The sequence below is a fragment of the Taurulus bubalis genome (genome assembly GCF_910589615.1).
Source record: "Taurulus bubalis genome assembly, chromosome: 4".
In the NCBI taxonomy this organism is placed as follows: domain Eukaryota; kingdom Metazoa; phylum Chordata; class Actinopteri; order Perciformes; family Cottidae; genus Taurulus; species Taurulus bubalis.
Genome location: NC_136592.1, coordinates 8,784,696 through 8,812,092, shown reverse-complemented (window position 1 = coordinate 8,812,092; position 27,397 = coordinate 8,784,696). Strand labels below are relative to the sequence as shown.

At 43.5% G+C, this 27,397-nt stretch overlaps 1 protein-coding gene across 1 annotated transcript; it reads left to right on the top strand.

Moving 5' to 3' along the window:
- Window positions 1-7,677: 7,677 nt before the first annotated feature.
- garre1 (granule associated Rac and RHOG effector 1) lies at window positions 7,678-25,670 on the top strand (the record flags this gene model as incomplete). Its single annotated transcript, XM_079217172.1, has 13 exons — window positions 7,678-8,181; window positions 14,926-15,138; window positions 15,779-15,919; window positions 16,130-16,225; window positions 16,499-16,660; window positions 16,898-17,056; window positions 19,850-19,947; window positions 20,574-20,699; window positions 20,946-22,015; window positions 22,947-23,112; window positions 24,382-24,519; window positions 24,799-24,874; window positions 25,121-25,670. 13 exons carry the CDS (start codon window positions 7,678-7,680, stop codon window positions 25,484-25,486), a joined length of 3,315 nt encoding a protein of 1,104 aa, XP_079073298.1. The 3' UTR covers window positions 25,487-25,670.
- Window positions 25,671-27,397: the final 1,727 nt, after the last annotated feature.

Below are 27,397 nucleotides of genomic sequence, written 5' to 3'. Positions count from 1 at the left end.
GCCCTCAAGTATGTTCTTAGTTAGATCGGGGAGTGCTATTTTTATTGGAGCCATAAGCGACTTACAATGTCTGTTGTGACGGTGCAGGTTAGCCCTATTTCATCCAACGGTATCAGCCTCCTGACTGATATAAGTATCAGGTTTTGTCCTAAATTACTCAACAGTGTGGTTTGCTTCAGGAAAAGTTTCTGGCTGCGATTTCACCGAGCTGTGTATATGCGCAGCTTTTTATGATATCCGAGTATCAAAGTAAATGTATTTATAGTTCCAAACCCCCAGAACAAAATTGGGATCAAAACGGGATTGGTTGTGGGAACAACACCAAACATTACCCTCAAACCACCGAAACCTGCAGCTGCCTTCAAAATAGTTCCAGGAGAAACGCCATATTGACGGCAGAAAATCTATTCCTGCAGTTAATATTAAGCCGTAGCCAAGGCCTTTTTATTTTTCTCGTCCTCTCACAAAGTAATGCAGCTGCATGTGCATTTTTTCTTTTCTGTGTGCTGGTATGAGGAGACCAGGGCCCGCCACAATACTCTCCTTGTGTTCTGCGGGCAAGAGGGGCCTGGCTCGGCTCCTGTCACACAGTTGCTCACGGCACTTGTCCTGTCATTTGGACTGACCTCCTCGACCGGTCTGCTGATTCTCTGACTTTGCCGTTGCTTATCTGCCCTGTGGAATGTCCTCAGTGACGCTTTCCTTTCAAATCAACAGTCTTGCTCTCCAAACTCAATTAGTTCCTTCTTTTTTTTATATATATATATATATATATATATATATATATATATATATATATATATATATATATATATATTGTTTTGCACACACCAAACACAATATTGTGAGGAGTTGCTTTGCAATGTGTGTTTGTTTTTCCTGACCTGCTTCTTTGTGCTCGTTTGAACCCACATTAAGAAGGTTCTGCATAAGAGGGGGAATGCATTCCTTTGCTTCATTGGCAACAGATGTAGGGGCGATTTTTCTTCTTCTCTGAGCTGAACCTTTTGGAGTGTCTAAAAACGGTGCCGTGTGGACGTAGGGCAGCTGTTTTGCCCGTGGAGGCTGAAATAGACTTCATGAGAGAGTTAATGTCGGGCCTGTGACACTCCGGCCACAGGCCCGTGTTTGCCTCACGGTGGCAGATGGATAAGGAGCTGTCAGCATGGGTAACAGCTGCCCCATACACCGCTATTACACTACCTAGCTTTGATGGGACCAGCCATATTCCTGCAGATACAAAAGTACTTGGAATAATGAGTGGCAGCATCCCACAGAAGTGGGATTGTGACCAGAGAGTTTAGGTCCTCAAATCTGTTGGTAAATCTGTTTGCGGAAAGTGAATGAAATTAAAGGCCATTGCTTCTCAACAACTGGTGTGAAGGTGCCTTTGAGCACTAGCAATGTTGTGATTAGTGCATAGTGTTTTTTTTTTTTTTTGGAGGGGTGAAAACAACGTAACACATTTTGGAGCTTGTTGCTAGAATGCTGCCACTTAAAATGCCCCCTTGTTGTCTATTGGAAGCTGCACTTTTTTTAAACCCAGAAGTTTGCACAGACGGGTAAATTATGCTTTGTACTGGGATTTACTACACACTCCTACGCAGTGGCATTTTTTTATTTGACGTTTTTGTTACTGGCGACAGGGCGCTCGCTCCAGGAAACCTTAACCCCCTTCCTGTTGAAGCGGAGCAGCTGACGTGTACGGCGAGTGGGGAAGTAGAGCTAACATTAGCCCCAAGCAGCCTCTACTGGAGGAAGGACATTAAAGTGGGCTGGCACACCTCCAGAGCATCCGGAGGGGCTCTGCTATCACATGTGTTTGTTTGGGTGCAACTTTAATACACTGTGCCCTGCAACAGGAGGCTGGCAGCCAATAGAGCTACACCGAGAAGCCAGCAAGCCTCATTAATATTGATGCCGTTTCTGCTGCTCCTCTTGGGATAACCTCTGCTTGCAGAATTTTATATCCAGGAAGGAAATGTAGACCACTAACACACTCTACTAACATTACATATATCTGACTGGAACAACCATGTAACAAAACAAATAGCCCACATTTCCCCCCACAAAAATCTGGCTCTGTTGTTCAGGCTGAATGGACCGTGACTCACTGCACTTAATCAGTTCCTACTTTTGTTATTCACTTGGAGGAGCGTGAAGCGAAAAACTACATCAAACCAAAATGAGGTTTTCCCTCTCGGAATAATCCAAATCCATAGAACCAGTTGAAGCCATGAGAAAAGGTGTGAATCAATGGTTGTCAAACTGTGTAATATCACTGCTAGTTAGACCTAACATAAACGCTAAATGTTTTCCACAAGATTAACCATGCAACCTTTTTGTCTCACTACTGTCAATTAGTTTTAATTATTTCCAGTGGTGAGCAGGTCCACTTTTTAATTTAGCATTGCATTTGGCAATAGTGTTTCAAAGAAATTCTAAAATTGGCAGTTCATTAAATATGGTAAAATATGACATCCCACGTCGATTCTGTTAGCCAAAACTAAATGTACAAATTAAAAAGTTGTCCAGTTTTGATCCCTATGGTGGCCTTAATGACCGGTTAGTCTTCTTCTAAATAACGTGATTTACATACTGGGTTTCTGTACTCTTCCCTGTTATTTGGTCGTGCAATATGAACATGTGGGAAGTAGAGTGGCTAGCTAAGCTCAGGTTTACTGTTTACCTCGCAGAATCGAATATCCTATTAACTGTGTCAACTAGCAGACAGTGTGGGGCACCTGGCAGGTTCTCACTGTGGCTGTAATCCCTGGGATTTAGATGACTGCACTGTTGCACTAGCTGCTCTCAAACGGCCACTGAGTAACAAGTAGACGTTTTGCACTAAAAAATGACAGTGTCGAGTGCATCCAAAGTTGAACATTGTTCAACTGTCGGCGACGTGTAATGCCAGCTCTCAGAGCAGAATAGATCTAGTCTAATCTGGCATATCAGATCACTGCAATTTGGAAAAAGTGGTAACAGCTATAAACCGACAACCGACCTCTAATGTGATTTACAAATTGAACTGGGTAGCTCATAGCCCCTGTTTAAAAAACCACTTGGGTGATCACATCTTAGGAAAGCTCTGGAAGCTGTAAACAAGTTACACTGGCAGAAAAAGTATTGTTGCAGTGCCCATGAGCGAGATACACTCCCATTGGTTCTAGTGTAAGGGTGCATGCATGTGCCCGAGTGAGTAGATAACCATCTGTGCGACTTATATTAACAACTTACTTGTCATGTAAGGGTTAAAACAATGGGAAGCACATCCCTGTTGTCCCTTCATGAGGAGGTCACTAGTTTCCATTGGCGCTGTCTTTACGCTTCACAGCCAGGGACAGAAGAGGGTGGGCTGTTTTGTGCCGGGGCGTAACCCTCTATTTGTCAAAGGAAGTGAGGTTTGACGGTCAGGAGATTGTTGTCGGTGATGCACAATGGAAGCTACGCATGTAAGGCCACCACGCGGCCGCTTAGCATACAAGGACGGACGACGACGTGGTGTTATCTAGTTGGGGATGGTGAATTTCCCTGACTCATCCAAAACACAGGAGCTGGTGCAGCATGGTGCTACAAGATAACAGTCTGAATGTTTGACAGAATGATAGTCCTGCTGTGTAGGGAGCTTTGTATCGAACAGATTACTCTGCCATGTTGACGTTTGGTTCCCGCTGAGCGTAGTATCATCAGGAGTGTGTCTGTCCACCAGCTTCAGTGCCACAAGGGAGCAGAGCAAAGGAACAGGCTTAGTGAGGGACTGTTTTCTTTGAAAGCTACTCCTACTAGCCTACAGTATAACACAAAGTCTGAATGTTGAATCTTGTTTCTCCTCCAAAGTTTTCACCAAATAAAAGTTATTGCAGATTTATTTCTTTTTCACATTTTTTTTTAATGTATATTTCTTTTGGGTGGATGGAAATTAAAACAGAACAAGCGGATATCTTTCTGATGCCGTGTTCACACCAAAACAGTTGCGAATTTTCGCAACGCCACTTCGCCTATATCGTGCCGCAGGTGAAAAATTCGCACTATGTGGTTAATCCGTTTTTTCGCAACCATCGCTGGGGAAAGGGGGCGGGGCTTATCTCTGTGTTTTGAAAACATTTACTATTTCCTTTATCCACCAGGTAAATAACCACTAGTTCTGCTTTATTACTTACTAGTTCCAGCGCTCCTTCAGCGGACCAGCAGCAGTTTGATTCAGTAACGGCAGGACGGCGGTGATGCCGGGCGGAGCTTCTATCTCCGTGTTTGTGAAAGCATTTACTATTTCCGCCATTCAGCATTGAAATAACCTCTAGTTCTGCTTTATACTTGTTGAGGAAGTCCCACACACGTCGGAACATCAACCACCCCGTGTCTGGGTTCATAATCGTATCCGTAGTCACACACAGCTCCGACTCCTCCAGGACGAGTGTGTGAATGAAGCCGTTTCCAGCGCTCCTTCAGCGGACCAGCAGTTTGATTCAGTAACGGCGGTGATGCCGGGTGGAGCTTCTCAACGCTGATTGGCTTTCGCAACGCCGCGTCATGCGAATTATTCGCTGGAGTTGAAATATTTGAACGCCGGCGAAAAAGCGGAGTTGCGAATATTCGCAACGCCGCTTTTTCACAACCTAACGCGGCTGTGCATTGACTTAACATGTAATCTGGACGCGCGAATATTTCGCAACTGTTTTGGTGTGAACACGGCACGAGGCAAATATAAGATTTGAAGTTTTTTTTTTATCAAGTTCCTCTCGGCTTTTTAAACGGACAGTTTTTTAAAAAAGTTTGCTTTGCATGTTACAGTAGTATTCTTTCCTTGTCTGAAATGTCATGAAAGTCTTGAACGTGTCCCGGTGAGGTTTACAGTCACCAGATGACCTTTGGCTGCCTTTGACTGAGATTACTTGTAGAAAGAGCTGTGAGGCTAAATTCCTCTTGATTTAGACGATGTACAAATATTATAATCCAGGGAAAAGGCCAAATGGAGAAGTACAAGTCACACAATTGAATGAGAGTATTGTGACTCCTACTATGCGTTGCTCAACAGACCCGGCAGTGTCTTCCAACAATGGCTTCTTGCAGGAATTTCTCTCTGCAGCTGTGTTCTGCTAAACCAGACACTGCCACAGATTTTTTTCAGAGACGCTCTCTGAGGTACGGTGTTAGTAATCGTCTAGAAATGTCCAACTTTAAACCACAGCGTTACAAAACAGTGATATAATATTACCACTAAGTTTTGAGAAATGTGGCTGAAATGTTATTGTTTTCCAACCAGAGCAGGAAAGTAACCATTTTTATCTGTCACTAAATGAGTCGATACACCCTAAAATATTATGGACGTCACAATTTATACTTGATATTATCACTGTATTGATGTATCTTAAACTAAACACAATTACTACAAACTATCATTGTGCAGCTTGCACATCATAACATGAAGAAATGCCCAACAAATGTGAAATTATTATCGTGAACTTTCTCACTTCTGCTTTCAGTTTGATCAGCTACAGCTAATGAGGTTGTCATACTAGAATATGATTTATTTTTTAGACCGGCTACCTACCAGTAGACTAGCTTTGTATCTATGGGTCAAGTTTTGAGTAGTAAAAGGCAGTCCAACTGATTTTGGGGTGTAATCAATGTTCCCTCTAATTTTTTTCAGCACTGAGCAAATTTTTTTTTTTCTGAGCGTACATTTCAGCACTGAGCAATTCGCAACCACGAAACCTGCCGAAAATGATCACAAGCCTGCGTTAGCCATAGGGGATTCAAAGAGATGACTGCAAATGCATCAATATGTATACAAGGATGATATTTATTCATTATCCTTTATAATGGCTGGACTTTTGGAACATTTTAATGATGGTGTTTTACCAGTCAGTTTAGTTGAATTTAAAGGATCTTTGTTGAACTTCAATAAGGGGAGGTTATGACTGGTTATGACTGGTTATGACTGAGGGGGAGGTTATGACTGGTTATGACTGGTGTGTGTGTGTATATATATATATATATATATATATATATATATATATATATATATATATATATATATATATATATATATATATATATATATATATATATATATATAAAAGCATCAAAAGGTGTTTAGTCATTTCTCAGCAGGTACAACATTTAAGTGGAACTTCATTGAAAGAAAAATGCTAATGCAGTGCTTAACAATAATTATAGGCCTATTAAATTGACATGGTGTCATTTTTCCTAAAGGTAGCCTATATAAACAATTTAATAACTTCATATTTAAATATGTCTGAAAGTTTCATCCTACCTGTGTCAGTTTGGACTATTTCATCTAGCCACTCATGTTTGAACGTTAGACAGACCTTTTTCTGGGGCGCCTGCTCTGCCTTTCTTTTCGCCATGGTAGCCTATAGCTGCTGGAGCAGGGCCCGCCAAGAGGAGCCTAAACAGCGCCGGCCCGAGCTCATGTGGCGCTCTGGGCGAGCTTCACTCCTGGCGCCCGGAGGAGTACACATCAAAGATCTTATTATTGTGGAGATGGCTCACTCCTATCTCAGAAACACTGGCGCAAAAAAGATTTTTAACCCCTGAAAAAAAATCGTGTGCACGGTCTGAAAAATCTATTGCGCAGCCACTTCGACTGGCCTGCGCGGCCGCGCATGCACACAGCTTAGAGGAAACACTGGGTGTAACTGTAAAACCGTTCAAATGAAGCTCATCCTTCCTCTTTGATGAGATGTTAACCTCTCCTCTGTGTCTCTGCCCTTTCCTCCCTTAGGAAATGACCTAGAGGCCTTACAGATACATTTGTGCTTTTGTCGCTCTAATCTGCATCCGCGGAGAGCAGCGGGATCTGGAAGCACACTTGTTTCCGCGGTGAGTAATATCTACCTCAGCCAGCGTACAGGGGGAGAAACCAGGAAACTGCTGGAGACTTCAGGCAGAGCCATCAGCTGGCAACTCGCTCATTGCTTTGTGAAGAGGATTTGAGACGGACCGGATCTGTCTGCCCTTCGCCTCCCATAGCTCCTCCACCAGCCAGTGTACAAGAAACCACATCCTCTGATTCCAGCATTTACTTTTTTTTTTTTTATTAGCAATTTCCCCTCCATGCTGTTGACCAGTGTCTGATTTTCCTTGGATTCATTTTTCATCCTTATCTTTTTTCAGCTTTTAAAAGGATTTTCTACTTTTATGAGTGCAGGGTGATATACATTTATATATGTACATGCATATGTGTATATTCTCGATATACTGTATGAAGAAGGATTTTTTTCCCATTCTGAAGGAAAGTTTATGCACTTTAAAAAAAGAAATCTGCAGTATTACAAGTAAATTTAAGCAGTGCTTTTGACTTTTCCTCCCCTATTATGATCATTTAGTTTGAAGCTGGAACCAGAGACTCTGAAGGTGTGTCTGTGCTGTGTTTAAGCTGGGCCTGACATATCTGCAGCAGGGCTGCATGTAGGCATTTCACGTAGCCTGCCAGTCTTTTTGATTCCCCTCTGACCTCACCCAATTCTGTGCTGCCTCTCTACAAGGCACACTGAGATGAGCCTATGGCAGGTGGAGTCCTTCAGCTTTCTTTTTACGTAACTTAAACAGTTTCAGGTCTGTGGACTGGGTTAGGTGTTTTTGTAAAGCGGACACTTTGCGGGGGAAAACAAACTTAAAACAGCAGCTCCCGGTGCTGTTGCACCACTTATGTATTGTTGTAGTGTGCAGGAAAGTAAAATGGACTACAAGCGTCGCTTTTTGCTCGGCGGGTCCAAGCAGAAAGTGCAACAGCACCAGCAGTACCAGATGCCTGAGCTGAGCCGGACCCTGAGCGCCTCTCTGGCCTCCTCTTGCTCGGCCTCTTCGCCCATGGGCACCGGGGTGGGCATGCCTGGCAGCTGCCACCCACCTCCCTCTGGCGCCACCACTGCAGTTGCAGACATCCAGCAAGGCATCTCCAAATATTTGGACGCCCTCAACGTGTTTTGCCGGGCCAGCGCCTTCCTCACAGACCTGTTCAGCAGTGTGTTCAGGAACTCTCACTATTCCAAAGCAGCTATGCAACTGAAGGACGTGCAGGAACACGTCATGGAGGCGGCCAGCAGGCTGACTGCAGCAATAAAGCCCGAGATCGCCAAGATGTTGATGGAGCTGAGCGCCGGGGCCGCCAACTTCAAAGACCAGAACGACTTCAGCCTGCAGGATGTTGAGGTAGGAGATCACACAGAAACGCACACCATCTCCACTTGTTGATCTCATGTCAATACTGGTGTATGTCACCTTGTGTTGACTTAAGTAAACGGACTCTATCTTGTCTGCCAACTAAACAAAAATGTATTGACATTCAAGTCCATTGTTTGCTCTCCTGGAATTAATTGGTTAAACTTAAAAGCTTAGGCACTGTAGTTAAGCACCACACTAATTTGCTCATGACTCGTCTTCTAGCGGCAGTGCTAAGATGCTTAGCTGCCCTCTGTCAGAAGGCTAGCCCCATGAATCAGTGTTTCCTGGCTCAAATAGGATTCTCACGCCCAGTGTTAAGCTGGTGTCAGGATCCGAGGGTGAAGTGTGAAAAACACTGAGGATGTGAGAAGAAAAGTCATCTTTTGTCACTGAATACCACACAGTCTTTCCACAGCACTGAATCTGCTGATGGTGAAACATTGTAGCTGTGGTGTTTGTTTTTTATTTGTTTTTTTATGTGAGGATTTTTGAGGCGGCTGTACTGAATATCCCAAAAGCTCAGCTGTGATATGGGATTTTTTTTTTTTTCCTGCCTCCAAATTCCATTGAGTATATCTCTCTTCTTTACACTGTTGTTGTTTTTTCATTTGCCTTTTGTCACATCGGATTAATCAAGAGTTTTATCTTTCCCTAAAAGTCACATTCACACAAACTCACCATTAATTACAGACTGGTTAATCTGTAGTTGTTGCCGTTTACACACGGTCTGGGTCTGCATCTGTACTGTTACATCTTGCATCAACAGAGTTGAACCTGAACATTATTGAGAAGAGCAGACCTTCATGGCTGAGAGAACTAGAAGTCCCTAGCAGTGTAGTAATCCTACAGTTATCGAATTCCTGCTCACCGTTCTCTACTAAATCTAGGCTGTCAAACCCACTTTAAACCCGGGTCAGGAGGTTCATGAGGCCAGGTTGCATGATGCATGTTGACACTGTCAGGCCTCAAACATGGGCTCATTTCAGGTCACAGCATTGGTCTGAAATGGGCACCTGCAAAAGATCTGGACACAATAGTTAAAAAGCTCTTGCTCTTGAGAAGTAATAATCATGAATCGATTATTGTGATGGACAATCCAATTTACAGTTTTTATCAGACTCATTTCTATTGGCAATTTGGCTGTTATTGTGTTCGTCAAAGAGACATTCTCTCATGTGGTTCCATCAGCATCAAGTAGCTGTATTTTCACCTGTATGCCACACCCAAGCAGCCCCCAGCCTAAACCCCATCCTTCCTTTTATGATTACTACATCTGCTTATTTATCTTCCATTTAATACACAGGTGTGAGCCTGTGGAACTCCCTGTGTGGCCGCTCATCCCCCCTCCTTAACAGTTTTCTTTTGGCAGCATAGAAAGACTTGCATTTAATTGAGTATAATCACAATGTGACTTGAGTTCAGTAGTTTCTGGGATAGTTTAATTCAGTGAGTCCCAAAAGCACAGACAAAAAATTACAAATGATAATTAGGCCTATTTGTTGCATATTTAGACATAAAACAATTTCAGACTGAGGGTCTGTACATACAAAATACAACAGACACTATACAAACCACAAACGCCATATACAATTGGTAAATAAGTATTACCCTTTACAAATAAATGTTAGCTGAACCAAGGCCACCTACACGTTTTAACATGTGAAAACATCTCCTAAAAAGTTTGCTTGCTTGCATCCATTCAGACCCCTCAATTTCAGTCACCTTGTCGAATTCCTCTTGAATTATTTACACATATTGATCTTTGCATTTGTCACTTGGAGCAGAATTATGAATGCATTTCCCCCAGAAGAATCCCCCATTATATCAGATTCTGTGACAAATGTCTAGCAATGTGCTACAATGGGGGTTATCTGTGTTTCCAGAATCCTTATTAGCATGAAGCAGGGGGTGCATGGCTGCGGCCAAGAAACCAGAGGGACTGCAGGACCTCGGTCGATGTGGCTGAGCCCAAAACAGGAAACACTTTTGCACCGCAGTCCGTAAATCTGAAACTCTGTGGTCTTGGTTATGTACAAATGAATATTAGAGGAAGCCAAAGTCTGTGAAAGTTTAGACCTCATGGCCTGGTCCTCACACTTGCTGTGTGTACCCGGGCATAAAGGGTACATTTGTTAATGCAGAGAAGGAAACTTATTAAAACTTTAAAGTGGGCTAATTTGAGTTTGTTGGTTGTGAAAAAACACTGCAGATACACAATAATATAATGTTGATAGAGCGAAGTATAATGGGTCAGTCACATTTGAACAGAAATAATGAGGTTATATGGCACAGTGTTTGCACAAGTGTTTTTTTTGTTTTTACAGTTTTAGACCAGTGTTTGCCAAGTAAAGAGTTGTAAAGTAAGCGACCAGAGTAAATGTATCAACAATAGAAATTGAAAACTGTTGGGTTAAAGCTGATGGTGATCAGGTGATCAAAACTTTGTTCGCTGTGCACCTAAAACAGAATCTGTTATGCCATGATTTTTTTTTTAGCTCATGTAGAGCATTGCTGCTTATGACTAAATATCTGCACTACTATGTTTATATTTTGGTAGAAGTTCTGTGCATGCACAGATTAAACTTGTTTAGACCTAGCTTGTAATAAAAAAAAAAGCCTGTTCTTCTCAATGTGATGCATTTGTGGCTGTAAAAGGGATTTTCCTTTGTCTGCAAGAGTCGAGGAATGCTGTTTGGCAGCTGGATGTATTATGAGGTCTTCAAAAAGGGCCAAATGCATTTCGGAGTTTAGGGAGTTGTGGTATGTGAAGCTTCCCCCCCCCCCCCCCCCCCTGTCTTCCCTAGCTCACATCTCCTTCTCCTCTTTCTTTCTTTGACCCTCCCCCCCTCTTTTCTTTCTTTTTTATTTTTCTTTTTTACAAAGACCCCTCAAAGTTCAGGTCAGCGCAGACTGCAAAATGAACCGCTTTCCCCCCAAATCAGAGCCCGGCTCACTGGCTGCTCAGAGTGATTCCACTGCCAAATATGCATGAAAATGTCACGGTTTGTTTAGAGGCCGTTTGCCGTGCTTGTAAGTTTAAACCACAGAGCGAAGACCAGAGGCAGACAGAGAGGTCCCCACAACCAGAGAGGCCTTCATGGCTGCATACGCTCTTCCAGCCAACGACAGTGGACACTGGAAAAACAACCCTTCAGTCTTCAGCTGCTACACACAGGAGTAGGAGTTATATACGTCTTGTGTTTTGTCAAAATACAAAGCTAGAGAGAGGGTGGGGGGGGAACTAAAAGCCTCAGCTAACATGAGTTGAATTTCACTTATTAGTCTACCTTTCTGCTGTTGACTAACGTCATGAGCACTTGTATGGCAGCCAGGATAACACAAAAACATCTCTACCAAAAATGCCACATAATGCTATTTTAAGTGGCTAAGCACGTGTGATTTTAAATGAAATGCCTCATTTAGCTGTGATCATATTTAGAATGACTTTATAGTGCCACAGTACAATTTATTTCAGTTTGTAGAGAAGTGACCAGTTGTAAGGCATTCAGAGGTCAAGACAAATTGTGACCTTCCCGTTTCCTCTGAAGGATTGACTTTTTCTGGGTCTTTCCTTTTTCCACAAAGATTTACTATTGACATTAACCAACGAAGGTAGGCTCCTTGTTCTTTTTGTTTTCACGTATCAGTGGAACAACATGACCATCTGGTTATTATAACAACCTCACATTCCCTTTCCCTAGAAGAGGTCTAGATCTCAGGAACACCACTCTCCAAGACGCCGTGCATTTATAGTTTAGCTCTTCTCAGAAAATAGAAGTGTAAATGTTGATTGATTCATGATTTGCCTTGTTTGGGCCTGAAAGGGGCCCAACGTCTGCTTGGCTCTGTTGTACTGTTGCTTCTCATATTTTCCATGACTGTGTGGGATACAGCGTAGCCAATCACATGTGTTATCCATTATCTTGTGCTGTAGCCATGGCCTTATTTCTTTCCTTTCTTGCTTGTTGTTGACAACTTTGCAACACTCAAAAGTTGCATTTGTTCTCATTGTAAGCCTGTGTTTAGGCTATCGTGATCTTCTTTAGGATAAACTGCAGATGATATCTGTTTGCTCTATTTAGCTGTATGTATTGTGTCCCAGCTTCATTGTAGAGTTCTGGTTAGTTGCGTCAACGTCAACAGCCAGAATGTCTCATCTTGTGCGCACTGGATCTGGCCGGGCCTGTGTTTATTGAGCCTCCCAGAGTTCGCTCAGTGTAGGCAGAGGGCTAAGCTAAGCAGTACATCGTCCTATTTTATACACGCTACGTTGGGTCTGAGTTTAAGGGCACAGGCTTGCTTTTTACAAATGCGGGTTTCGTCGGCCATGCTAGCGCCACATCACTAGTGACTGCAATGTGGGGCTGTCCGTCTTTCGGTTGGTTTGTCAGCCCACCACTGACTGAAATGCCTCGACAACTATTATAGTTTTTGCCATGACATTTTGTTCAGACATTCGTGGTCTCTAGAGGACAACAGCAGCATGACCTTTTTGTTTTATATCTTGTCTATTATTGGATGGATTGGAGTGTCATTTGGTACAGACATTCGTGGTCTTTAGAGGGTCTGGGAAAATGTAACTACTTGGCTTTTAATCTAGCCCCATCTTCAGGTCAAAATGTCTTTGTCCAATGTGTAGTTTGTTACCTAATACTTGCAAAACTGAGGATATGAACATCAGCCTCAGCTGTACTTTGTGTTTAGTGTCAATTAGCTAATGTTTGCATGATAACACGATAAACTCCCCTGTCTCAAGTTGCATTTCAGTCATACTTTGTTTAAACACACACATGGCGGATATACTGACCTTCCACATAATACCCAAGGTACAGAAATGTTGGAAGTGACAATACACAACAAAGTGGACAATAATGGACAAGTTTGACCCCTCAGAGTGCAATGTTGCGCTGATACAATGATAATTTAACGGGATAAAAGTAAATACCCGCCCTAAGTAGAGCAGGCAACAAACTCAACAATTTGCTTTTGTCATAGTATGTTTAGTTTAGTTTATTCTTTATATCAGGGATTATGGGGATATTTATATATTTTTTAATATTCTCGCCATTTTACCTTTTTTATTTTACATTGAACCAAAGACTTCCAACAAACATCCCTTGCCGAATCAAATTGCACTTGTTGTGATACCAGTATAACTTCTTATAAGTCCACTGGATGAAATGACACAACGCGAAAGCAGCCATCAAAGCTCAAGTCCTGGCTCACGTTCGCCTTCACATTCTGTGTTTATCGTTGATATGAAAACAATGCCCTTTCCAACAAGTGAAGGTTTTCTGCTTTTTCAGGCATTTAAACAGTTAAGTTTTGGTTTCTGTGCTGAAGAACGAAAGTCGCTGCGTCCTGTTGATCCTGTCTGCCGGCAGCATATTTCTGTCTTTACAACTCAGCCTCCCCCTTGAGATATTTTCAGCCGGTACCTGAAAAAGAAAACCCTATGACCACGGGGGACCGCGTGGTGTCCTGTTTCTCTTATTTTGCGAACTGTACAACAAACAACCTCTAAACTTGGACTATTCTCTCTCAAAACAAAAGCACGCACTTGGCATTCAAACCAGTAGGTGTGGAGCGATGTATGCCGCCCTGAAATATGTTACGTTTGTAATATTTTTCCTTTTCCTTGATTAGATTGACAAATCACTGCTCAATTTAAATAAAGTTAAGAAAATCATCAGAGCTAATGTGAAATGCAAGTAAAATGTCGTATACAGTGAATAAAGGGTTGGAACTACATACCAGGAGGAGATGGAAAAGGGAAGTTGCAATCTGCTTGCAAAAGCAAATACAGATTGTACTTATTCTCAGATGTTTATCTGTTTCTAGCACATGATTTACCACAAATGTAAACACATAGTTAGTTGAAATCTGCCCTGGCGAGAAGTTTTTATTTTGAAAGGTGTTGAATTCTCCGATTTCTGCCTTGGCTCTCAGCTTTCCTCTTTCGGCATTTGCCGTGGTAAAGAGAATGGCGGACAAACGTCGTCTACAGAGGAGATGATTATATTTAGGGCTGTTGGATAAACCACATTGTGTCGAAGTTCACTATTGGTTTGAGCATAAGACTAATCTTTTTTAAATGTTTTTAATGATTCATTTATGATTATTAAAATGAGAAGCCTGAAGACAATCTGCTGATATAGTTCATGTGATCTGGTGGCAAAAACAAATGTGATAGATGAATTAAGCTTTTAATCGGTGCAACATTATTTTATGAAAATGTACTGTGTTGCAAAAGTATTAATATACTGCACCATTCATAAGGGAAATATCATACTTAAACCACATAGTGTACCTTACAATAAAGCAGTCGATTAATGTTTCTTCTTAGACATTTATAGAACTGTGCATATACTATAATGGCTGCACTTTTCCTGCCAAAGCCCAATGTTCTCTGTTCTTAAGGTGTGGAAACGATAACAAGCTCAAGATAGTTTGGGAGTTCATGAGTTTTTTTTGTTTTGTTTCTTAGTCGCCGGGTCTTTTTGGTGGGCCTAATAAAATTTACAAAATGTCAGAGCTGGGGATAACTTGTTGGTGAGGCAGCCAGTCATTATTTTGAGATATTAGGAAACAGTTTATTGTTGGTTATTTAAAGTGTTAACTAACCACTCAGGTATGTGGACATACATGTTAGTTTCTTTGCCTGCAGGCATCCTTATGGTTCCGTATCTCAAACATTCTGACTTAACCGTAATCTCTGTCATCTGTTTCCAGGTGCTGGGGCGGTGCTTCCTCACGGTGATGCAGGTCCATTTCCAGTTTCTATCACAGGCTTTGCAGAAGGTCCAGCCCGTGGCTCAGTCCTGCCTGGCAGAGGCTCTTGCCCAGGCCCAGGAGCGTTGTGCCAACGCCCGCTCCCAAAGCTCTGACCTTGGGTCCCTCACTGAGCTGGAGGAAGCCTCCCGCTCATGGAAAGGTGCAGCTCAGGTATGCAGCCACAGGGCGCCTCTTCCTGGTCTGGGCCTTGGAAATATGGGGTTTGTCTGTGTGAGGTGAAAAGCTGACTTGTGAAACATTCCTGAGAAATACCAGCCGTTCATGATTTCCAGCCTCAATTTCCTATTTCCTCTTTTTTGAGCTGCAGTTTGTCTGTGAACCTGCTATGTTATGTTCTGCTCCCCTTTACAACCCATGTAAGATGACCTACCTAATCCCCAGGCTAATCAGTCCCCCTGGCCCATTTTGAGCTTTGTTGTATAAAGTGAGGCAGAGAGGAGAATAGTGGGTTGATTGATCTGTTAAGCCCTGGCATGCAGATTGTAAGCCCTAGAGGGGGTTAGGCCTGGATAGACCCTGGTAGAATGTGCTGGTTTGGCGTTTAGGCAGAGGGACTCTTTTTTCAGAAGCTGCACTGCTTTTTATCATTCAAAAATGTCTCGCTCCCAGTGCTCAATTATTTTTCAAGGGATTTAGAGAAAGTTTGCCTTTTTAAACCAACCACTATCCTTTGTATAAAAAAATGCTGGTCACTGAATTTTGCAGCGTAATCATTCTCAAGTATGTGTGAGATTTTGCTGCATTAGTGTAGATGTACCTGCTATCACTCATCTCTCCGCTGTGCCCTCAGGCCATGGCGAGGCTGAGAGAGAGGGGCCGGGACGGCTGCCTGGCAGGCATCCAGGTTCAGCATCTCTTCTGCTCCAACAACACCACCATCCCTGAGCACCAGCTGAAGGAGCTCAACATGAAGATTGACAATGCTTTACAGGTACATTATTAAAAAACCTCTGACGCGTGTTTTAAGATGCTTTTCTTTTGAGTATCAGTTTAATAAATCTAAATTATACTTTAACAGGGTAAAACTACATGGATTCATTCATATAAAGTGCATTAACAGTGTAACATAAAAAACAATTGTTCCCGGTGATGAAATCAAAGTTTGACTGATGGCCGGTCATGTTTTACTCTCCATCTCCAGGCCTACAAAGCAGCGCTAGAGAGCCTGGGCCACAGTGAGTATGCACTGAAGGCCGGCTTTCATCTTAACCCCAAAGCTGTGGAGGGGGCCTTACAGGTGGGATCACTCTCAAAAAGTCTGTAAAAATCTTGATGGAATAATAAGTAGGGAGGGATACTCTTAAATAATGCAGTTAGGCAAATTTATTGATTCTTAAAAATTGTCCAAATTGGAAAATGTTGGATTTCCTTTTACTATTTTTTTTCTTGTAGATTATGTCAAAAAAGCAACACTTGTTCTTTCATTGATGTGTGTCCTTCATGTGTATGTCGTTTGTGTGTTTTGCACCGTTGTCTGTATGTTTACATGCTGGTGTCTGTGTGTGTTTAGAGCTGCTGCAGTGAGGCGGAGGCCCAGCAGGCGGGCAGGATGCAGACCACCTCCCAGCCCATCCAGTGCGAGCTGCCCACCATCCCTGTCCACATCGGCTCACATTTCCTCAAAGGAGTGTCCTTCAACGAGTCAGCGGCTGAAAACCTCAAACTGAAAACGGTATGGTCATTGACTCGACTGGCCAGCTTCATACTACTTCTACTGGTTGCTCTTGTGTTTCCCCCAGATACATTTCCTTATTGGGTAAAGAAGAAAAAAAGGGAGTTATATGTCCACATTGATTCTGCTCTCAAAGTCATTACTGTGATTTGAGCAATAACCTCAGCAGATCTGTGGTGTAACATTGTGTGATGGCGTACTGCTTTGTTGATGCCCCAGTGTGTTTTGTCTCCTCAGCACACGATGCTGCAGCTCATTAAGGAGGCGCTGGGCCAGAACGGAGTGACCTCCAGGGACGACTCGCCCGTCACTGAGGTCCTCAACCAAGTCTGCCCATCCAGTTGGAGAGGAGCCTGCAAGACAGCTGTCCAGCTGCTGTTTGCCCAGGCTGGTCTGGTGAGTAGAGATGTGAAAGCCCAGGGGTTGCTACAGTAAAGCTGTATTCCTTCATTATTCTTGAGAATATGGACCCTCTGGAGATAAATACCTGTAATCTTGTGATCTGTTCTAATTCCTGTTCTCACAGAAATATATATCTATCTCTTCAATAGATCACAATACCTTTTATACTAACAGGAGATGAATTCCATTTTGAGCATTTGGCTCTGTTTGGTTTCTCTTGTGTTTGTGTAAGGCATACTTAGAAAACCAGTTGTGTAGAAAGATCTATATTGGATCCTCATTCAGTATTTTGCTCTCGTTAACATCCATCACCACAGTGTAGTTGATACTACAGAGCAGTGGAAAAGGAGGCGACATGCTGACGCGAACAGGCCTGTTGTACTTCACTGACACTTCTGCTTGAGTTACAGAGTCCTCTTCCTTTGTGGGTTTGGCAACTTGCATCCCATTGTTTGTCGGATTTGTAATGGAGATGAGGAGATCTGTCTGCTAGCTTTGAGGCAGCAGCGAGGTGTAAACAAACACCAGAGACACAAAAGTGAAGAAACATTCCTGCAGCATCTGGCTGAAGGATGGTTTCGCCCGGGCGGGTTTGCAAACAGAATCCTCCCCCTCCCGTTGAAAAGGAGAATCACAGGAAGGGAGAGTCAGTATCAGGACTCCTGACGGAGTAACACCGATGTGTTTACGCTCCGGTGTTTATTTCCTCCGTGTGGTCTGCTCTGTTTTTTTTTTGTGTCAGGTTGAGGGAGTGTCCCCATCCAGCCCTGGGCTAACTGTAAAACAATCCCTGGATGATGGATGAGTGCTTTGCATACACTCCTTATCTGATCCTATATCCACTAAACCCAGAATAGATCACATAGCAGCGTGAATGGCCACACTCGCTCACATAAGCCACTTTCACACAGCCGGTTCAAGCCGGACTGTTGCGCCGTTCTGTATGAAATGTTGAATTGGGGGACCAAGTTGTTCCGCCACCGACTCGGCAGCGGATGTGTCCCTGTGAAAGGGACAGCCGGCAGCGAATTTGGGAGGCAACAGGGAGCAGAAGCACCTCAACAGAGTTCACCCACCATTACTGTTTAGGATGCAAGTTGCTCCCGACGCTTCTGTTATTTGCCACGCTAGATGCCGTCGTAATAAATGTCACGCCTCTTTTGCTCCAGTGATGCCATCTGAAACCCCACACTGGAGCAGCATCACGCTGCTGCTGTTCAGTGTGAAAAAGGCAAAGCCAGGCTCCATCACAGATCTTCTTCACGGCAGTATTCCATAATGTCTTTGTGAAAGTGTCTTTTTTATTATACTTCCATACACATGCTTTAGTCATACCTCCCCACACACAATCTTTCTCCTCCCTGTTTTCTTTCTTTTATGTTCACAGTAATAATCACCATATCTGTCTGCTGTTGTTTCTGGCATTCACTAGCGACTCCCTTTTTCCTACTAGTCATCAAGTCAGGCGCAGGAGTTGACCTCTGTTTTTCTGCATGTTTCCTCGTCCCTCTTGCCCCCACTGACCTTGTCGTTTTGGGTTTCGGCATGGCTGACGGACTGTTTGTGTGTCTGCGTGGCTCTCGCTTGCGAAGCCCGGGGTTTCCAAGGATACACCTGCTATTTTAACAACAATAGGGTAACTTCCTGCAATACAGGAAATGGACTCCTCCCGTCTTCCCAGCTGACTGGGTCTCGAGGAGCCACGGCCACTTTCAAAGAACTTTCAAATATATTTGACTAGCAGCAGACAGGAAGGCTAGCCTGTTTGTTTTTACTGGCTGACTAAAGACACTTTGGGCTTCCTCACTGTGAACCGTCTCTCTCCGCTTGGTGGAAAATTGATGATCCTCTAATTGTTTTAGTTGTGTAAGTTAGTCAGCAGACAGTATGCTCTAGTCTAAACGGATTCACAATAATGCCGTGTTCACACCGGACGCGAATTTGCGGCGTCGCGTCCACCGCGGAAGTTTACTCGCGCGAGTAGAAAGAGGGCGGTGCGACCAAAGGGGCGTGGCTTAGCTCTGTTGCTTGCCTCTGTGAGAGACAAGCGACGAAGCTTTCATTTCCGCTATCGACCATGGAATAAATAACCACTAGTTCTGCTTTATATTTGTTGTGGAAGTCCCAAACATGTTGGAACATGAAACGCCCTCGTATTTGGGTTCATAACATCATCCGTAGCCGCACACAGCTCGGTGAATTTCACCGACTCCTCCAGGAACTGCGTCTCGCGTATCTCCGTAAAACGATTATGCCATCCACCATGGAAATAACCACCAGTTCTGCTTTATACTTTTTGTGTAAACTCCACATATGTCGGAACATCAAACTCCATGGTGTCTGGGTTCATACTATTATCCGTAGTCCCACAACAGCGTCTCAATGAAGTCGCTGGTTCAGGTGGAGCAGCAGCAGTTTCATTCAAAACGGGGAGACGGCGGTGGTGACGGGCGGAGCTTCTCAACGCTGATTCTCAACGCTGATTGGCTGCCGCAACTTTGCGTCACGCGATTTCTCCGCCAGAGTTGGGAGAATTCAACTCACGCGAATTCGCGCCGAGTCCTTCGCTTTGTTCGCCCCAGGTCAAACGTTCTGTTCGCGCCGCCTCCAACGCGTCTATCTCGCCGCAAATTCGCGCCGCAGCGCGTCTGTGGATTGACTTTACATGTAAACTGGTCGCGCCGCAAATTCGCGTCGCGTCCGGTGTGAACACGGCATAAGGATGCCGGGGCATAAAGCCTTTCTGTCCGGAGATGTTGATGCAGGTGTGTTTGTGTGTACCAACAGGTGGTTGTTGATACTGCTCAGATTGACAACAAGGAGGCCTATGCTCCCCAGATCACTCTTGAGGGTTCCAAAGTGGTGGTGCAGGTTCCCTCTACATGGTAAGTTCATCAAAACACTTCCTGTGAAACTTCTTTGTATGGACCTTTCTTCCAAATAATCAGTTAATTCTTAATATGAAACGTATGAACACAAATTGTATTGTTATGCAGGTACAGTTACATCACCAGATAGGTGATCTAATGTAGCACAGTGAACAGACAGGTTCCATGTATAAAACATATGCATGCAGACAGATGGGCAGTGAGAGACACTGCCCAGATCTAACTCTCTCAACAGGATGAAGAGGAATGAAGAATCTGGTTAATACCCAGTATTTAGTATACTAAAGTACACAAAGCGCTTTCATCATTCGAATGTTTTTTGTCTCGCGGGAGCATTGTGCTGTATGCTCTGCGCTGAATTGTTCCAGTCGGTGCTAAAGACTGTCTTACGGCTGCAACGGGAGTGTAAACTTCTTGGTTCAGTGGACCTCGATGAATACGCTAAACCAGTCTGTAAGCTGAAAGAGTTGCCTGTCGAGTTATTTTGGCTCTTCTTTTCTTGTTTATGAATGTCAAGTGTTAATCTTTTTAGCAAATGCACCTGGGCTTTTGTATGCAAGACATGGTGTGGATTTGCACTTCCTGTCTCGTCATGTTGTGCGTATGTGTGTGTACATGTCCAGGTGTCTGAAGGAGGACCCAGCCACTATGTCCTTGCTCCAGCGGAGCTTGGATCCAGAGAAGACACTCGGTCTAGTCGACGTGCTGTACACTGCAGTGTTTGACATCAACAGGTGGAAGGAGAGAAAGTGAGTGAACGTTAAATACTGTCACATTCTAAATAACCCCTTAATTTACCAACGAGTAGCTGTACCACGTCGTTTTCTGAGTGGGAAATCCCCCCAAATCTCAACAGATAGTACAAACGGGTGATTTCGCACTTAATCTGTCTGGTTTGGTTAAAAGGAGCCCTGGTGCCCAGTTATAATTTTTCAGATCACTGTGATGCTTTTAATACTAAATAATGCAGTACTTGTCTTTCTCTTCCCTCAAAGAGAGCAACCCTTGCCCACAATTCAAATGCAGCTGCAGCGGGAGATCCCGGATTACGGCATCCAGGCAGACCTGCCTCTAGGCACCGGCTCCAAGACCTCCAGCGGATTGCCCAAAACGATATCCAAGCTGACTTCCAAGTTCACGAAGAAGGTCTCATCCAGCTCCAATAGTGGGGGCAGTTACTCCATCCCCAGCACCCCGTCTCGCAGCATGCTGACAACCAGTAGCTCTGAGGATAAGACCAAGAGCCTGGGCCACAGTGACGGGAGGCTACACAGCATCCTGCAGATGAGCAGCCTGTCCTGCACCCCTGACTCCGCCCAGCAAAGCCAGCTGGCCAACGGTTTAGTGTCCGACGACCAGGGGATGAACCTGCCGACTGACCAAGAGATGCAGGATGTCATCGACTTTCTCTCAGGATTCAACATGGGAAAATCTCAGCAGGCTTCGCCCCTGGTCAAAAGGAGGAACTCTGTAGCATCTGCAAACCCTGCTGAGCTGAAGCCGCCAAGTGGACCTCCGCAAACTTCCCAATCTATATCTCACAGTGCCCTCCAGCCTCAAGCTCAGACCCAGCCTCAGCCCCAGCCTCCACCATCAGTGCAGAAACAGCAGCCACAGCCACCTCCTCCACAGCAGCAGCAGCAGCCTCCACCTCAACAGCCCTCCCCCCAGGCCCTGCAGTACTACCAGCACCTCCTGCAGCCCATCAGTCAGCAGCAGCCACCTCCTCCTCAGCTTCCTCCTCAGCAGACCCCACCCCAGGTCTTGTCACAGCAAAGAGTGGCAAGCAAGTGGCTTGTCACCTCTGGGCAACAGCCTCCACCGCAGGGCCCCCCAGCAGGACTGTCCCCACTGGGTCCTATCGGGCAGTGGGGCTCTCCTGGACTGCCAGATCTGAGCTCAGATCTGTACAGTCTGGGCCTGGTCAGCACCTACATGGACAGTGTCATGTCAGAGATGCTGGGTCAGAAGCCACAGGGGCCCCGCAACAACACTTGGCCCAACAGGGACCAGAGTGAAGGAGTGTTTGGAGTCCTGGGAGACACTCTGCCCTTTGACCCAGCAGGTGAGAGCCATCTCGCTTTGTATATGTCCACGGTAGGACTTCTTCCAGACAAAGATCTAAATATTTATTTGTGTTTATTTTGATTGTAGGATCAAGAAATAAATAATCCAAATTCAGGCAAAAAGTGTAGAAAGATAAAAATTGGTTTAAATCAATGTGCTATTCAACAAATGTGTGTATTTTTCAGAGAAATGTGCTGAAAACTTCACCATAGTCGATATTTGTTGAAAAATAGGAAATATGTAAAGGTTCCAAGCACTATTTTATAAGGGCCTGTCATCTCTCTGCAAATAGGAGTGTTGTTCTCGATCTCTTATGCTTCTTATGTCAGCAGTGTGAGGCGGAAGTCCTGGACTTTTACTGACAAAATGTCTTCAATAATCAGAAGCATAGCAATGTTGTTTTGATTTTTATTATAACTTACAATGCAGTTATTAGTGAGTCTCTTGATTTAATGCAGAACTAAGGTTCAAAACAGGATTGGGTGTCCTGAAGTACCCCAAGTGTCCATGCTATCCAGTTGAAACCATTAGATATTTGCAGTGGGTTTATAGCTAAAGTTATATATACATGTATATATAACATATGTATTTGATTCTATTTATATGCTAGTAACCATTCAAGCAGATTTCAGACACGTTGGATCCTGATCTGAGTAACATAATCAACGTTGGTCAGATAGTGTGAGCAGCTGTTTTCCACTACAAGTTGATGATTAATGCTGAATTTAGCATGCGTCAGTTGCTATTTTTACAGTGCAGCAGACTCTTTTGATTGCGGTCGAGGCCTATTGTGCATAGTTGACTTACGGCTATTGTGATTTTTCTGCTATGGTCGACAGTCTGGCTAAACGGAATGAGCTCCAGGGAGCGAAAGAGAAAAGCTGAGGGTGTCAGAATCTCATAGTTGTGTTTATCCTTTCCATACGCAGTTGGCTCTGACCCGGAGTTTGCACGTTACGTTGCCGGCGTCAGCCAGGCCATGCAGCAGAAACGGCAGGTGCAGCACATCCGTCGCCCCAGCAACACGCGCAGCAACTGGCCAATGCCTGAAGAGCAACACAGGACCTGGTCCCACCCAGAGTACTACAGCGAGGGGTATGTATCTATCTGTACACGAAATCCCCCTCATCACTGAATAAATGCTACACAGGGCAAAACTAATCTTTATATCTACATTTAAAACCAGACCTTTTGTAGTCAAACTGACACAAAATTTACGCAAAGACGGCAGTGAAAATGTTTAACTGGACAGCCGATGAGATTCGGGAACTTCTGTCGGTGAGGGCTGGCATCGAAATCGTTAAACTGATTCATTGAATGGCAAGGTCTCTGGTTGTTGATGACCAGAATACTTTGGCTACATGACTGCAACAATGTCCTGCCTCCCTCACGCTCTACCCAGAAGCCACCTCTGTGTGCTATATGTGCAAAAGGGCATTGTCCAGAGTTCATGTGAGTAAATGGCTTCAGACTTGGAGATGTAGCAGTGCCCAGAACATATGCGTGCATCATTCTTGCCTTTACACATCTGATGAACAAGATGCACACACAGACATCCACCTAAGCCATGTTTCAGGATTTGTTTTGGGCAGCAGTATGTTGCTGAACTGTTGGCGGGTTATCTAAAACGTAGTTTCATCAAGTGCACAAAAGTGTTGAGCAATGTCCTGATTTTAAATTATTGATGTGGCAGACATCATTTACCATGTTAATGTGTGAGACACCACCATCCTGCTTAGATATTAATCTCAGAAAGTAGGAAGATGTAATCAGGGAGCCATTACTGGACTGGCATCCTACTCGTAAACCCTGTGCAATAGTGTTGTGGTTATGACAATGATTTAACTTATTATATTAGTAAACTTTATTAATCCCCAGTGGGGAAACTCATTTGCCACCAAAAACTCCTACAGACAACAATAGACACAGTCCAGAGTGCACAACAGACAAAAAACACATTACAAAGAATAAATAACACCAGAAAAGGCCATATGAAACATGATCAGAAAGATGCTAAATCTAAAAAAACACATATAAAGGTGTTGGTTAAAGAAATCTAATTTTGCTACTTCAATACAGTCCATGAAATGGGACCAAGAGATCCTGTAGAACCTGCTGTATTTTGATATATACTCATCAAATGCCACTGAATCAACAATTAATGTAACCAACCTGAGATGATGGAGATGTCTTTTTAACCCTACAAATCATCAACATGCAAAGATGGGTAACATTTCCAATTTCACACATTTCCAATTTTTTCTTTAATTGTGTCATCAAGGTGTTAAGACACCATCATCAAATACCACATTGCTGAGAGTATAAAGGTAACCAGGCTAACGCCTCGTCTGGATGTGTCCTCAGGGAGGCCGTAAACAACAGCTGGTCAGCCAATCAGGGGGACTCGGCCAGCTCTAGCGATGAGACGTCTTCAGCCAACGGTGACAGTTTGTTCTCCATGTTTTCTGGTCCGGATCTTGTAGCGGCGGTTAAACAAAGGAGGTAAGTCCTAAACGCATCCCCTGGCTTCGATTTTTGTCTCGTCATTTTCGTTTAGCCAGCTTTCAACAACATTCAAACTGCACTGATAATTATCCTACAATGTGATTAAATTAATTTTCGTTGGTTGATATTCCACACGCAAACACAGAACTACTATTAAATACTTTTTTCTTTCACCTTTTTTACTACACACTTGTAGACGGTGCATAGAAGATAATGATGATAGCTGAACCGGATGAGAGTGCTAATAAGGTTCAATGTAAATTTCTCTGTTCCTAGAAAACACAGCTGTGGTGAGCCGGAGGTGTGCACCCTGCCCTCACCCCCACTCCATCACATCGTCGATGATAACCAGGTAAAGTACGAGTCACCCGAGTATATACGAGTATATATATATAGTATATACGAGTATATATATATATTATTCCCTTTTTTGCTGTCAAGGAAACATCAGAAATAGTTGTACATTTCACAGCACCTGTGAGGCATTGTGAATAATTTTTTGGCCTAATTTCAAAGGATTGGTAAGACCTTGCTGCGACTTTTTAATGACTAATTGGCCTTTTCAACTTTGCTGATTGCCGTGTGCTTTGTCCAACAGGACAGCAAGACTAAAACCTGGCCTCCCAAAGCGCCATGGCAGCACTCCACCCACAACAACGCCATGCCCAATCCCAGCTCTTCCTTGTACCAGATGAACATCCCTCCTTCCTCCCAGTGGAGCGACTCCATGCAGATGCTGCAGTCTCCCGTGTGGTCCACTGCCAGCGACTGCTCCCCCTCCACCGGCATCTCCTCTGGTTTTCCCTTCACCCAGCAGCAGCAGCAGCAGCAACAACAACAGCAACAGCAGCAACAACAACAGCAGCAGCAGCAGCAACAACAACAACACAAACCCATGACCAAGGGCTTTAAATCTTTCCCCCTCAAACATGAGCACAGGCCCTCCTACCTTCACCAGTACTGATCAGTCCAATGTCTAGCGAGCCTGCGGCTCTGTTAGATAGCCGCTGAGTGGGCCGAGCTGCAGCCATTACAGTCCACACCCACTGAATTGGAAGATTTCAAAGCCTTAGAGGCAAAGTTAAGTATACACACTGGCTCAACATTTTTGTATCTATATTTTTCCATGTCAAACATCCCCATTTGAAACGGAGACGTATTTTGAAGTTTTTTGAACTGCCATGTTTTAACTACGACAAGTGCATGTGTCATGGTGGCAGCAGTTAGTCTCGTGGTCGTTGCTCAGCCTGTCAAGTCTGACGTCTCCTCGGACGAGAGCTGGAGACGCGCACGGCCGTCACCCACTTGCTTCTGCAGCTGTGTGTGTGTGTGTGTGTGTGTGTGTGCGCAAGTGAGTGGATTACAAGGGTGCAGGGGCTTGAAATGCTCTCATTCTGCCCATAATAAATATACTGTGTCTACATAGCTGTAACTGCCAAATCTCACCCAAGATGACTCAGAATACAGCTACCATCTACTGTTTCATAGCTTGTAAAATACTGAAGTTGAAATATAAATATTTAGTTCTTTTTATTAAGAGGCTTTGAGCAGGCTCAGCATAAATATAGTAAGTCACTGCAGAGGTGTAATTTGAGAGAAATACACTACTTTTTCAACAACTGACCAGAGTTAAGAATTATAGCAGTAACTATGTGCCATGTTGGTATCGATAGCACTTGCAGAATATTCCCAACCAAAGCATTGTTCAGAAGATGAATGGTGCTGAAGAGATAAGAGGCGGTCTGAGATTATTGATAAGCGGTGAAGTTACACACCCTATTGAATGAAAGCTTTGGGGAACATCTTCACTTCCAGAAGCGCAATCATTTCCTCCTCTCTGATTGGCAGTTGTTTGCTCCAGATTGACACTAACTCCCGTAAACCTAACTTTTCTTCTGTTTAATAATACAATATTTTTCTTGTACAATTATTGACAGTATTAATCTTATTTTTGTATTTTCTTACATGTTATACCATTACTGTATGTTAGTATTCTAGTAGGCATATTACATAAAACATTATTTTCCACCTCCCAATATGTGAAAAAGCACATTTCTTTCCTACAGAGTTGAACTACACCATCTAAAGGTTACCAAATATGCCATGCTAAACACTAAAACATTGTGTGATGAGGGTGTTTTTGAGCCCTCGTTTCTTCGGTTTCTATGGCAATGGGCTCTTTAAAAGCCCAGAATGTTATCTTTTTGTGATGTTTGCGGATGCCAATGTTGCCTGTATTTATGAAATGACACCATGTTTTCAGAAAACTAACATACTTAACATGTTTACAGAGAATTGTTTGCTGTACATACATATAAATATATATCTTTTTATAGTTAATGTGCTTTGCACAATCAAGATATAGGGTTTGTTGCTTTTTGTCTGTGTTATCTCCCTAACTGTTGCAGCCTTTTTTAAAGACATCGTTACAGACCTTGGACTGTAACTGTTAGCTTCTCGGCTGTGTCAAATGGTTTACTAGTGGCTTCTATGAAATAAAAAAATAATAAAAACATGTTGCCCTGATAGAAGATATGAAGGGGGACTGCTTGGCTTATGTTGCTTATTGTTCTCTTGATCTGGCAACTGAATCTTTCCAAGTGTACCAGCAATGCAAAAAATGAATAAAAATGACTAGCAATTTGAAAAACGCTGTTTTTGTAGTTTTTTGGCTGAAAAGTAATTCACTTTTTCCTTTTGAACTTCATATTCAAACTATATTGTATATTTGACTGTACTTAACTCCTGCTGGGAAGAACTTTTTCAGACAAACATGTTTTCAGAAACCAACACCAAGAACAACTTTGAAAAATATAAGAAATGTTTTATGTACAATCCATACAAAATGATATTTAGAATTTACAGGATTTGCCCA